Source organism: Ursus americanus, chromosome 3, assembly GCF_024610735.1.
Source record: "Ursus americanus isolate L20-20 chromosome 3, mUrsAme1.1.p, whole genome shotgun sequence".
Lineage (NCBI taxonomy): Eukaryota > Metazoa > Chordata > Mammalia > Carnivora > Ursidae > Ursus > Ursus americanus.
In genome coordinates, this window is record NC_142129.1 from 53381291 (window position 1) to 53395997 (window position 14707).

The 14707-nt window shown below is 35.6% G+C and overlaps 2 protein-coding genes across 3 annotated transcripts in view; one reads left to right on the top strand and one right to left on the bottom strand.

Moving 5' to 3' along the window:
• ITGB8 (integrin subunit beta 8) overlaps positions 1 to 14707 on the bottom strand; it is a 79003-nt gene that overhangs the window by 15942 nt on the left and 48354 nt on the right. The window contains 2 exon segments of the mRNA XM_045793078.2: positions 3399 to 3488; positions 7253 to 7348. Coding sequence (XP_045649034.1) covers positions 3399 to 3488; positions 7253 to 7348 — 186 coding nt within the window.
• MACC1 (MET transcriptional regulator MACC1) overlaps positions 10388 to 14707 on the top strand; it is a 311257-nt gene continuing 306937 nt past the window's right edge. For both annotated transcript variants that reach the window (XM_045793074.2, XM_045793075.2), the window contains exon 1: positions 10388 to 10516. The gene's annotated coding sequence lies outside the window, so the exon portion shown is untranslated. The remainder of the gene's footprint in view (positions 10517 to 14707) is intronic.

The window sequence follows — 14707 nt, forward strand, 5'->3', positions numbered from 1 at the left end:
TCCAAAAATATTTATACTTTGTGACAAAATTTAAATAAAACATTGAGAACACCTATATAGTCACAGAGTAAATCTTAACAGCTTAAAATCTGGAATGCATTTCTGACATTTGCAGCTATTAAATAAACATTTCTGTTTCAAAACTTCAGGTTATCATGAAAGCTAAAATACCTTATTGATACAGAATTGAAAGGTAAATTTTGGGGAGGGCATTTCTTTTTTTTAATTTATTTTATTTTATTATTTTATTTTATTTTTTAAAGATTTTTATTTATTTATTTGATAGAGACAGCAAGACAGGGAACACAAGCAAGGGGAGTGTGAGAGGGAGAAGCAGGCTTCCCGCCAAGCAGGGAGCCCGATGCCAGGGAGCCCAATGCGGGGCTCAGTCACAGGACCCTGGGATCATGACCTGAGCCGAAGGCAGACGCCTAACTGCTGAGCCACCCAGGTGCCCCTGGGGAGGGGATTTCTATACTGTAAGCATAAGAATTACCTGCCTGATATGGTCCTGTAAATTCTCCAAGAATGGCCTACGATTTTTGCCAAGTCCCTGGGGCTTGCTTGTGTCAAATTTGTTCTAATCCTTAATACTGAAATGGGACCGCTTACCAGACAGAAAACCATTCACTCATTTATTCACTCATTTTTACAGTTATTCAAAAAATAGCTATGTAAAGCTTGTCATGTATCAAGCACACACAAATTTTTCCAGCACAGTCTCTGGTTCCAAAATTTCTAGCTACATTAAATATATACTGAAGATCTGTGTGTATTTCATCTCATAAAACAGTCTACCACATGCAAAAATCCTTAACTTATACTTGTAAGCAAAAAAGATTAAGTGTATACCTAAGGAAAGAGTGAGTAGCAGCATATGGAAAAATTTTTTTTCTAATGGTTTCTAATTTTTACTTGAGTAAATTTTCATTTTCAACTGTATAATCGATAAAGGGATATGTGCTTACTGCCTGATAATTGATCATGGTAGGAAATCTAGAACAAGATAATTAGTAAATTTTATTTGGACTAGATAAGACTGTGTTAGCCACATTTTTAAATCTCCCAGAGAGCTCATCCATGGTAATCACTTAATTGAACATTCTCAGCAAACCAACAGAAATTTGTAATGGTATATAAATGGTATTGATAGGGTGATGATGTGACAGGTCAGAAGGAAATTCCTAATACAATGAGTGTTCTCAGTTTGCCCTTCTGAAGTTTTTTCTGTTAAAAAGTTAACCTTGTTACACAAATGTTTTTCACTTAAGCAGAGTGTGAAGACAAATATCTAAAATTTTGCCCAGTTTTGAAATTTAGAAATTAGACTCCAAACACAATATTAAGTTTCTTTTTTAATATCTAGCAAGTACAGAGGCAGAATTTATTTTTTTGATATACAATTCTGTTTGTATTTAATATAATTTATTTTTCATATCTTAATTTCAACTTAAGTTATTCTAGTCATGATTCTTATTACACTTAATTCTGGTGGCAGTACCGATGTGAAGGATAAAAAATAAAATGCAGTCACATTCACCATGCACTAAATTTGCATTAATTTTATAAAATTCTTAAAAAGGAAATGAAAAAAATTAAAAGAATGAACTATTTTTATTCTTTTTCTTCAATGAATTGTGAATTATTTCTGTTGGACTGTGAAGACAAAATAAAATTTCAGAAGAAGTTTGAAAATATATGCATATGTAAAATAATAACAAAATCTCAACTTAAGGAGGTTAAATTAGCCAGAGTAAGTGTTATTGGATTTGCTAGTATTTTCCCATTGTTTCAGGTTAATCAGAACTGCAGTTAGCTAAGGCATTGTATACCTATCCTGGGCAAATGAACATAAAACCAAATGTTGCTGGTTCCCTTTCCATTGGTATAGTCTGACACACAGTCAATTTTGTCAATTTATGTTCCTTGTTTGGAGTGATAAATGGGTTCATACTATAAAAACTAGGGTGATTTCTAACACTACACATTCCCTCCTTATTTTGATTATTCCTGGGAACAAACTGCAGATGGGAATGAACTGTACACGTTTGATCTTCCTTGATAAGAAACTCCCCCCAGTCCTAATGTTCTTTGATAACAGTGAGAAATAAAAATAATTAAAGATGTTCTTCCTTATTTCATCCAACATAGTTTTCAGACATAGTACAATTCCTTGGCAAAAAAAAAAAAAAAAAATCTCACAAGATTTATTTTTCTTTTTAAAGAATAAAGTTTAAACAAGTCCTTCATTTTCTATCCTGTGTCTACTTCCTGACTTTCCCTTTTGTGCTCAAGTAGAAGGCAGATGCTGCATGGAGAAAATGAGAAGAGAAGCCTGAGGTTTCTCACAATGCTTGGGCTACTGTGTACACTATTCATCCCTACTGTATAAGTAGGAGAATCAGAGAATTTGGGAAGTGAGACTTTATCAGTGGTTCATAAGTTCAAGGTAGAGTAAAGCATACCTTTGGATAGTTTATAAGAAAGAGAGAAAGAAAGAAAAAAGGTGTTATCACACAGAAGGAAGCACCTGAGACCTAGAGTTAAGAAACACCTGGGTTCTGGTCCTGATCCTTCTGCTTGTTTGACCTTTGGGTAGCTTGTTTAGCTTCTCTGAGGTTCTATAAATACAAAATGGGAGTACTAACATCTCCCTTATGGATTGGTTGTGTGGATTAAATGAGGTCAGATATGGAAAGTATCTGTTTCTCAGTGGTATTAAAGTAACAATCACAATTATTACAACATCTTAACAGTGATTATACTATCCAGGAATGACCTACACTGAGAGAGCAGATGTTTCTGTAAATCTTTGCATTTGGCACTCAGTCTTCATAGACTAGGGACAGCATACAACTGCCAATTCAATAAAATAGTATACCTCTTAAGGTGATTCTTTTAATCAAACTAGTTTGATAACACTGCTAAAATAACTGATTAAACAATCCAATGATTGATCTAGGAGACCCCAATAGAGTCCTCTCAGTAATCTCTATATCCCAGATAGTTTGATTTCCCTGACAGTTTGTTGCTTTAAATAGTGTGGATTTCTTTATTTTTATGACATAGGAAATTGTGACATTTCTGGTAATAAACTATGTTCGATAGCCATGATTTGGTGACTTATTGAACATTCGATTTAGAAGAAAATTTAGATGGCCTCTAGCCAAACTTGAGTTTACTGTCAATGAGACAGTGAGGTAAAGAAAGCTGAAGTGACTTTCCCAAGTTTACATGGCTAGTTAGTGATAGAGCCAGGGCTAAATTCAGGTTTCTAATTTTTAACCTAATTTTCTGTCCACTGTTCCTCTCAAGATGATAGGACACTAATTTGTATTTTGCCGTAGAAACTGGGGTTAAAAGTTTATATGAAAAGATTGTGTGTAATATATACATACCTGATAGGCTTCTACTACCAAATTATTGAGGTTTGCAGCCTTTGATTCTATTTCACCAGCAATGGTGCCGGGCAAGAGGGGTAGAAGGTCCTAGAAAACATACCAATAATATTTACTTAATGACAGTAGTATACACTGGCTCAGTAATCAACAAATATTAAAAATTCTTATAGTTATAAGTGGAAGGTGAGCCATTGCATGAATGAAAAAATATAAGATACAAGAAAAATATTCAGCAACCAAGTAGGACGCCAGACCACATACACCTGAAATGGGAGTGTGTGTATGTGTATGTGCGTGAGCGTGTATGTGTGCACAAATTACATGTTGACCTAAAAACCCAATCAAAGTACAGACCAGGATTTCCCAAAGTATCTTCCATGTTCCATGGGACATAGTTATCAAAAGAGTTCTGAGGGCAAATAAGTTTGGGAAGTTTTGCATATGGTTTCTTCCACTTAGGTACTCAAAATGCACACTTGCAAAGTGAAGGTTCAGAGAAGTCTTGGAAATAAGGTAGCAGTATTTGTTGCAGCATTTCCAACATTTTTAAATTACAAAACCCTTTTCTCATGTAACAGATGTAAGTATTTTGCAGAACTACTGTTCCATGGAGTGACTTTTAGGACATGTTGGCCCAGAATAGAGAAAACAAATCATTGTCACAAGTGGAAGCTTCATGGGGTGGGTATTCTTGATGGATGTCACTTAACAATTATGGAGAAAACTCTAGCTATTCCTAATGAGAAAATGAGAATTAGCAAAGGCTTAAAGGTTTACCTGAGTTCTAGATGAAGTAAGAAAAGAGAAGAAACCAATCTGACTGGAGTGAAGGCTGAATATTTTTAAGGAATCAGATTATGGAAAGTCTTAAAATCCGATTATACACTCATTTTACCATTCACAAGTATCATTAAGTTCCTGCTGTATGCCAGCCACTACTTGGACATTAACAATTTGGTATCTTAGGTTATAGAGGAAATGTATCACTCACAGATTTCTAAAAGCCATTTATCTAACCTTTATTGAGTACCTATTATGTACCACTTTGGAGTTTCCATCTTTGAGGATCTCACAGGTATATAAATGACAATTTCAAAAAACAATGTGCACATGAAGTAACAGAATTATGCACAGACCCTGAGGGATGCCCAGCAAGCATTTGAGGGCTGGGGAAGACTATCAGGGATTGTTTCCTGGAGGAGATGACACATGAGCTGTATCTTGACTAAGAGTGAGCCAAGTGATGAGGGAAAGAGACTTCCAGGCAGGAGGGAGAGGTAGCGAGAACAAAGGCACAAAGGAAAGAAAGAGCCTGGTGAGTGTGTGTGCACAGGAAGCTTAAAAGCATGGCTAGAGTGACAAGTGTAAGGCAGAGAATAATGGAGAATAAGAGAGGCAAGCAGGGACCAGATGGTCTCATATGCCACATTTAAAGACTTGATCCTTTAAATCACAGAGAACCACTAGGGAGAACTTTGGTCACAATTGTGATTTAATAGATCATTCTGCAGCCAGGTGGAGGATGAATATGGGAGACAGGTTAGGAGGCTGTTATAACCCAGATGAAGGTGGTTGATAAAAATATCTCTAGGCAGCCAAAATAGGTGACTGCAAAGACATACACAGGACTCTTGGCAAAACTTGTCAGGCTTTCTGAGCCTGTTGAGTCATACTTTGCACATAATTCAATTAATAAACCTGGCTTATGGTTTTATTAGTCAATGAAAATCTTTTTAAAGGAGTAGGGAGAAACTGCTAAAGCCAATAATAACATCAAGAAATAATACATAGCAGAGAAGGATGAGCCTAAAGTAGTAAGCTGCACAATAATTTGAAATTCAACCATTTTTTTTCTCTCTATAGTAAAAGTTTATTTTTTTAAGTTATGGTCTGATTCTTTTTCTTTTCAAATTTTTATTTAAATTCTAGTTAGTTATCATACAGTGCAATATAGGTTTCAGGAGTAGAATTCAGTGATTCATCACTTACACACAACACGCAGTGCTCATTATATCAAGTGCCCTCCTAATACCCATCACCCACCTCCCTCCATCAACCCTCTGTTTGTTCTCTGTCTTTAAGACTCTCTTATGGTTTGTTTCCCTCTCTCTCTTTTTCTTTTTTTCACCCTCCCATGTGTTCATAATCATCAGTTTTTTGTTTCTTAAATTCCACATATGAGTGAAATCATATGGTATTTGTCTTTCTCTGACTTATCTCAATGCACTGTAGCTCCATCCATAGCACCGCAAATGTCAAGACTTCGTTCTTTTTGATGTCTGAGTAATATTCGTGTGTGTGTGTGTGTGTGTGTGTGTGTGTACCACATCTTATTCATCCATTTATCAATCAATGGACATTGGGGATCTTTCCATAGTTTGGCTATTGTTGATAATGCTGCTATAAACACTGGGGTACATGTACCCCTTTGAATCTGTATTTTTGTATCCTTTGGGTAAATACCTAGTACTGCAATTGCTGGGTCCCAGAGTAGTTCTATTTTTAACTTTTTGAGGAACCTCCATACTGTTTTCCAGAGTGGCTGCACCAGTTCGCATTCCTGAAATTCAACTATTAAGCTGAGAGGTTAAGAGCACAGGACTTAAGCTGTTAGGAAAGTTTGGGCAAGTATATAACGTCTCTGAAGGTGTTTCCTTATCTTTAAAATGGGCTTTAAATTGGTAATACTTCCTTCATTGTTACGAGTATTACATGAGTTAATATTAAGAAACTCAGTGGCTGGTAATAGTAAGTATTCAATAAGTGGAATCTGTTATTTTGTTAATTAAGTAGTTTGAGCATTTAATTTGGGCTAGAGCCCTGCTTCTGTGAATATTAATGGTTATTAAATTAAAAAGGGGTTCCAGGGTATACCAATTTGGGAATTGATTAAAGTTTCACTGTAGATTTCTAAGGGAAGAAGTGGCATGATTAAAGTAGTGCTTTCAGATGAGATATACAGTGGTCAGGTATTGGGGAAATTGGTAGAGGGAACACCAGCTTTGTGGCTAATGCAAATAGATTCAAGCATTTGTTAAAGATGAAAGAAAATGTAGTTTCTCTGAAGTATTAAAAGAAATAAGTAAAGGACAGTGAGAGTGGAAAGAAGCAGCAGAGACAACAAAGGAGATGGAGATCCAGTGAACAGACATGTGCAATAAAAATTAGGGTATCACAATATCATGAAAATGAAGAAAAGAGAGTTTCTTGGAAAAAGGAACCTAGAAGACTGTGAATAGTACACAACAACAGGGTCCCAGAAGCAGTTTTTTGTTGGAGGTGGGTCCCGCGATGCTGCCAGAGTGCCATGGTTGTCAAACATCTGTTCTGTTTGTGGGTCTCATCTGGCCTGAAGGATTGTGGACAAAACCAGTATTATTCTTACGTAGGAAAACTCTGACTGGGTCAGCCACTTTGGTGGCTCCTCTTGTTCCTTTATTGGATGACCTAGACCAAATCTAGGTATGTTGTTAGTACTGAAAACTAAGTTGATGTTCCCCAACCCAATAAGAATATGCCCACAGACCAGAATTGAAGCAGGAATCCAGACATCAAAGGTGTAGTTGGAATGTGAACTATTTTTTACCTGATAAAAGTCTTCTCCGTTATTGTCACAGCCAGTACCACACTAAGTATGAGTCCCCACACTTGGTTCTAGGTGTTACATAAATAAAATTTATATGTAAATGCTAATTTAAGACACTGTGTGGGATACATTAGTTAATACATTATTAAATTCAGATTGTACAAAGTACAATAACTCTAGAATCCTTACCTGGGGATCTAAGAAGTATTCTAATTTCAACTACAAATGTAAACATTTTAACTTTTATTTTTTGGGAATAACGTACCTTATACCAATGAAACTGTTTTCCTTGAACTGCAAAGATGACATTAATGTTGTTGTCTATTAACTTTTCAGAAAGTTGGCCTAGTGAGGGATGTTCCTGCAAAGGATAATAAAAAAAAGAAGGGAGTGAAATATAGTAGCTCAATCCCACACATACCCAAACATCCATTATGAGGAAAACCATATGACTGACATAAAAATGTATTGTGTTTGGAAGGATTATGGTTTTATTGGAGGCACTTAAATTCTTTAAAAAAATAAGATCAACATCAATATCTTAAGGATATTTTCTAGACAAAAGCCCCATAATAACCTTTAACTCAGAAAAATGAAGAGGTCTGATTCAACATTGTGCAAAGTGTGTTCAGCACCTCTTCAGATTAGCTTCAGATGGACTCACAGTGATATAACTGAAAGATAACGTACTATTCAGAAATAGAGACACATTAGTGACAATCATATTCTGAAATTTAGTAACAAGTGCTGAAATGCAAATATATGCACGTATAAACATAGATACATAGATATTCAATATATAACATGATATAGTATAAACTTTGTTTAGAAGGAGAAACCCTTGTATTCAAATCCCAGGTTGTCACTTTATGATAAAAATTCTATCTCAGGTCCATACTCTGTAACATGTCAGTGGTTTCTGCCTTCCATGATTGCCAGCAAGATTAAAAAGATACTGATTGTATGTGATCTATTTAGCGCAGCTTCTTACATACAGTAGGTGCTCCAAATAGCAATTATCATGATTTTTTTATTTCCAACAGCTTATACAAGATGTATACAGATCTCTCAACTTCTCAATAGACTTAACCTTTTGGTCATGTGATATATTATAAATCTGTTTTACTTTGATAAATAAAACTTACGCACAGCCAACTGTGACATTCTTTGTGTTAGTGAGAAAGCTGGAGAAGAGTAGGAGAAAGAGTATACAATTTAGTAAATGAGAAATCTGCCAACTATGGAATACTATCTATAGTTATATAGTTAGACACTGTACTTGATATTTTTTCTTTTTATAATTGCTCTTCCAGAAATTAAAGTGATGATCTCAAAAACAACATCTTAACTAGACACTTCCCAGAGGGATGATGTCAAACTTCACCTGCAGTGGTCCTCACCTGTTCACTGCTGCTTAGTTGCATTAGCTAAGTTGCAAATGAGGATCATGTGACTGAGCCTAATTAGTATCCTGTGATTCAAGTTCAAATAACTGTAGTTTTTACTCCTCCTTTCACCATCCAATGCTAATTGTGTTTTCTTTAAGGGGAAATTTTGCTAAACCATCTTGGTTAACATTTCTGTATTTGGGCAAACTATGTCAACTTAGTAAAAGAGCTAATTTAACTAGAGTTTCCCTTATAGCCTAAGCTCTGAGACCCACATATCAAATGTACATACATAGATATAAGAGATAGCCTTGTTTTTAAAAATACTGTCATTAACATAAGTAACTGCTAGGATCTGATTATCCGTGCCCTCCTCTTCAAATTCACTTGTTGAAATCCTAACCTCCAAGGTGATGGTGTTAGGAAGTGGGCCTTTGGGAGATGATTAGATCATGAAGGTGGAGTCCTCATGAATGGGATTAATGCTCTTACAAAAAAGGGCCAGTGGAGGAAGCCACCTTGCCCCTTCCACCATGTGAGGTGGTTGAAACATTACAGCTAGAAGATATCATCTATGAACTAGAAATGAGGCTCTCACCAGATCCCGAATCTGCCAGGGCCTTGATCTTAGAGATCTTCGCAACCTCTAGAACTGCTTGGAATAAATTTTTATTGTTTATAAGTCACACAGTATATGGAGTTTTGTTACAGCAGCCTGAATGGACTAAGATGATAACCATAACAAATACGTTTTATTTCTATATAATCTATTATTGTTCTGGTAGAAACAAATCAAATTTTCATGAACTTCATTTAAATGTGATATGAAGCTAATTTATGAAGAGGTTAAAGAAGTATTACCACTTGGATTTGCATAAAAAAAATTCTGCCCAGAGCAATTCTTAAGAATATGATTTTAAAGTAATAGAAAATCAATTCCCAAAGTATAAATTCTGCCAGATAAATTGTTATGCCTTGTTCTTAATACTATGTATACTATTAAAATAGATTTACTATGGACTCGGGGAAACAAACTGAGGGTTTCAGAGGGGAGGAAGGTGGGGGATTGGGATAGGCCAGTGATGGGTATTAAGGAGGACACCTATAGCATGGAGCACTGGGTGTTATAAGCAAACAATGAATCATGGAACTTTACATCAAAAACTAATGATGTACTATATGGTGACTAGCATAACATAATAAAAAAATTTTAAAAAATAGATTTATGACAGTTTCCATAATGCTAGTAAATTAAAGAGATCAAGGCAAGGAAGGGTAAATCTAGTTGTATTGGGAATATTTTTTTTTAATGGCAACAACTACTTCTGAAAAATTTTTCTTTGACAAAAAAAATAATTACAGTTTGCCAGGCATTCCCCCTTAATTTTAAAAACCATTCATATTTTAAGGAAAATTTAATCCATATGTTTTTAACTAGTTTATACTTAACTCACATAAAATCAATATTTAAAGAACAGTCCAAAATATAAACAGCTTTTGGGGCCTTCTTAATCTCTTCCTCTTTTCAAAAACAGGAAGTCACGTTGACAAAAAGTAAATGAAATTTAAATTTAAAAAGTTCTAGTTTGGTCAGAAACTCATTAAGAAGGTCAATTGGATTTTTAAATTTAAAAGAACACATTTTTTTGAACCCTAGAAAAAAATCTGTATTAAGAGAAAATTCCAGCTACTTCGAGGCAGGTTTGTTAAAATTACAAATGTTTAACAGATGTTTTCATAAACCACTGTTGACAGGAGAGCTGTGGATTAATGACCATTTTTGAAGCCCCTTCCCCTTTCCTCCATGAAGTATATTATCTTTTAAATATTTTATCTTTTATGTCTTGTATTTCACTAGCAGAACACTCCCTCTCGGCCAGCTGTCTTATTCTGATGACATCACTGCTTCTCATCTCTAACTCCCCCTCTGTCTAACCCATTACATATTGTTTCTCTAAACCCTGAAAATAATTAACAGAGATAACAGACATTTCAGGGGCAAAAGGGAGAAGGGAAAGCAATTGCCAAGACAGCTGCTAAGTATTTAAGGGCAAAAGGATTCCTTTCACATTTTTCTTCTTCACCAACACCTTCGCGGTGACTTGTGGGAAATAACTTCTAATGTCAGAAGGGAAGAGGAGGTAAGAAAGATTCACTGGGAGTATTCCAGTTAAAGAGATAATCGTGTAGAGGTGTATGGGAGAATTTTAATAATGTGCCTAAATAGTGACCAAAACAAGAAGTGTTTAAGATTCTCTTTATAAAACTGAACCTCATAGTAAAAATTTTTATAAGCTAGTAGAGAATTTGTACTATTGAGTATCATTGTAAGATGAAAAAAACCCCAATGTCTTGTTAAATAAAGTACTCAATTATCTGGATAATTTTTTTTTTTACAATTCACTTTTTAGAAGAAAAATGACGTGAAAGCAATCTGCTAGCAGAGATTTATTTAAAGATGAAGACTTTGAATTCTGTGTTGTCAGTCCCCATCTTACTGCAATAGCATATTTTCTATTTGCATAGTTGCACAGTAGTAATCACATAGACCAGGGTTTCTCATCAGTGGCACTAGTGACATTTTGGGCCGAGTGTTCCGTGTTGTGGGCACACTGTTCTTGTTCGGTGCACTGTAGGATATTTATTTAGCAACATCCCTGGCCTCTACCTACTAGATGTCAGTATATCCTGCCTCCCGCAGTTGTTGTAACAGCCAAAATGTCTCTGGAGATTGACATGTCCTCTGAGGGGGCAAAAATCATTCCAGCTGAGAACAATACCAAGAGCAGGGGCTCTGGAAACAGACCGCTGTTACTAGCTATGTAATCTTTCTGTGATCCAGTATCTATAAAACAGGTATAAATACTAGTACCTACCTCTCATAGTTATGGTGGGGATTAAATGAGTTAATATGTATAAAGGCTTTCACTTATCATTCCGTAGTAGTTAAATCCAGATTAATAGTGAGTGGGGGCTCATGTCCTGATGTCACACTGCTTGGCATTTACCATAGGTACCACTATGTGGGGATCTGTGACCACAGACTAATTCCTGATCCCTTTAGTACCCCCGTTTTCTCATTTATAAAACGGATGTAGTAGCAATATTATAGGTCACTGTGATGTTGCATGATGTTATATAATGTAATGGGCAAATACCACAGAACTTAATAAAAGACAGATTTCAAGAAAATACTGCTTAGTGAAAGACATTTGGAGGCCATTACTAAAGGGCTAGGTGTTGGGCTCTCCTTGGATATGCTTTGTTTGAGTTGGTTCATTTGTTATGCCTTTGTACCTGGCTGCTCGAGTGTTTGAATTTGTAGCTCCTGCCAAACACAATATCATTGTAATCATGATATCCCAGTTGCTGAAGGAGGGGGATGGACTAATAATTTTTGTAAGTTTTTCAATGAAAGTGGTTATAAAAAGTTTTCTGCTTAAATATGATTGAACTGAAACATGTCATTTAATGGGAACATTCTATATAAATATTTTCATCACGTTCAGTTTTTACTATGTCACTTTTGCAAACCATTATTTTTTTCAGAGTTCATTTTCAGAGTCATTATAAAAGCAGTGCCAGGCCACGCTAAGCCTAGCCCAGGTGTTTCTGTCTGCAACCTTTGCTTTCAACTTAAAAGAGAATAATAAACTAAATATTGTTTGGAGAGATCATTCACTGGCTATTTTTCTTTAATCATGAGAAACCTTCAATTTAGGTCTATTCTAAAGTTATTATTGAAGTCATTACTATTCTTATGGCATTTACAATTTAAAACAGGAGAGCAATAAGCTGAAATCAGGCATTTTGTTAGTCTTTAAAGTTGTAACAATATTTTTAAAAACTCAACTGCACCTGGACTTAAAACATGATTTAAAACTTTCTAGGTGCATTCTGCCTAGGTGACATTTCCTTTACTTTCCTGACTGCATGTTAATAAAACCCAAAGGTGCTTAGTGAAAGACATTTCTCTAAACTGGTCTTATCTCTTTAATTTTAGAAGTTATAGTTTCATGTAGTATTAAGCGGAGAAAAAAAAGTAAAAAATAAGGTGAAAAGTATTATTACGTGCTTTAGGTTAGCCATATTAAAATTACTGTTGTTATTATTCTCATAATTACAAATCAGTAATTTCCATGAAACTAAATAAATACTAATTCCCTTAAAGGGATGGTTTTGGTTTAGATGGCCTCTCCATTAGACTTTAAATAGCTATTGTACTGTTAAACCTTAGTCTGTGACAAAAGGTAGTAGATTTGGGGAGTTATTCTAGATTTTTTTTTATTAGATATAGGATTCAGTATCATGCAAAATTAGGACTACTGTATAAACCTGGGTTTAAGAAGGACATTTTTAAGTGTTCAAAACATTTACAATAATAATTATTTTGGGAAGACTTCAGAGTTGAATATGCTTAAAACAGTTTTTTAAATGACTCTTAATTTAGCTTTCTTTCAGTGTCACCAAAATCACTTGCATTCTAGTTTTCTGAAAAGCAGCCAGTACTCAGTCAGTATGAAAACTGTGGTATAGGGGGCAAGCTGGAGCTCTGAGAATCAAGTATCCTGGGCAAGATGTTTACCTTCCCTCTCCACTTCATCCCTCCTGGATGGGAATGATGATGCCAACTCTATCAAGTTGATAGGGAGATTTAATGAGCTAAGGTATATGGAGGGTCCAGCAGATGATCTAGTTCAGGGACCGTAGTAATAAATGGAAGCAGCCAGCACAGTATCAGGTTAAAGCACAGCAATGGATTCTGGTATTAGACCGCTTAGGTGTGGATCTTGACTGATACTTGTAGTATCTCAGCGACTTTGGGTAAATCATCTGAGGTCTCTAAGTTTCAGGTTCCTTATTTATGATAGGGGTTGTGGTAAAGACTAAATGAGATAACATAAACAATATGCTCAGCACTGTGCTAATGCAAAATAAGTGCTCAATGAATTAACATTTTTGTTAATATGTGTCTGAGACAAAGAAGGTGAGAAGCAGAAAAAGAGAAACACTGAACACTTTCTGAAGTTATTTCTTAGAGAGCAGCAAAAATGATTAACAAGACTTTTTACTAAAAGATTAAAATTATCTCCTTACATGAAATGCTGTCTGAAAATAACCCTTTCAGAGAAAAAGGAACACAAATAAATATAATAACTTTAACTTTTGTTAACTCAGCAGTGTTATGGATTATATTAGTCAAGTATCTTCTCAGGCTCCCTTTCTTCATCTGCAGTTCTAGGAAAATGGAATATAATTCCAAGTAGTTGAGATACATGGTAAAAAAAAAAAAAAAAAAAGAAGAAGAAGAAGAAGGCTTCCAAGGGGAACCTGTGTGGCTCAGTCAGTTGAATGTCTGACTCTTGATTTTGGCTCAGGTCATGATCTCAGGGTTGTGAGATAAAGTCCTGCCTTGTGCTTGGCCCTGAGCATGGAGTCTTCTTAAGATTCTCTCTCTCCCTCTCCCTCTGCCCCTCCCCTGGCTCACATGGGCTGCCGAGCTCACTAGCTTGATCTGTCTAAAAAACAAAAAACCTTTAAAAAAGAAGGCTTCCTAAACGGCTTACTATAAGTGAATAACATGTTAAACATAGTTATATGAGAAATCGCAAGCAGAATATTGACTGTTTTTATCCATCAAGAAACAAAACTCTTTAGGAATGCCTAATACACCTGCAATTCAGCTTCCATCATCTAAGGTGGTGACCAATTCAGCTTTTAGTATATCCGAATGAGCTGCAGGGGAGGGAGTAAACTAGGAGTCCAGCAGGAAGGGAATTCTGAGGAGGAGTTATATGATAGGAGGGGTGAAGATTCCCTGACCATAATATGATGAGGCACAAAAAAAGGCTGAGTTGAGAAAGAAACACCAAAGCTAAGCTACTAAATATGTTTAGGAGTATGGTAGGATTTTGCCTCTTTGGATGTCTGTATCCAGAACATAGAGTCACAGCAACCTTTGGAAATCCATTAATAAGGGTTCATTGCATGACCGGTGGGCCTCTTCCAAATATTTGCTCCTTGGCTCTCTTTTGCTATTACTAGAGACCTTTGTATTACTCTTGGCCTTCTCCAAGGATGGGTTGAATGTTGTCAGGAAGGCTGTAAGTGAGGTTGAGAATCACCCTGGAGGAGCTGGGTGGGGAGACAGGTTGAAATTCCAGACCCTCAGTATTAATAACCTTCTTCTACACTATTAATGATTTTTATACTAATATCTACTGTTTTAGAAAGAATGCCATATTTAAGCTGTTATTATTACTGGATAAATTATAAAACTATATTACTACTCAAATTTTCATTCTGGAATTTGGAGAAAAAGCAGTGGAAAA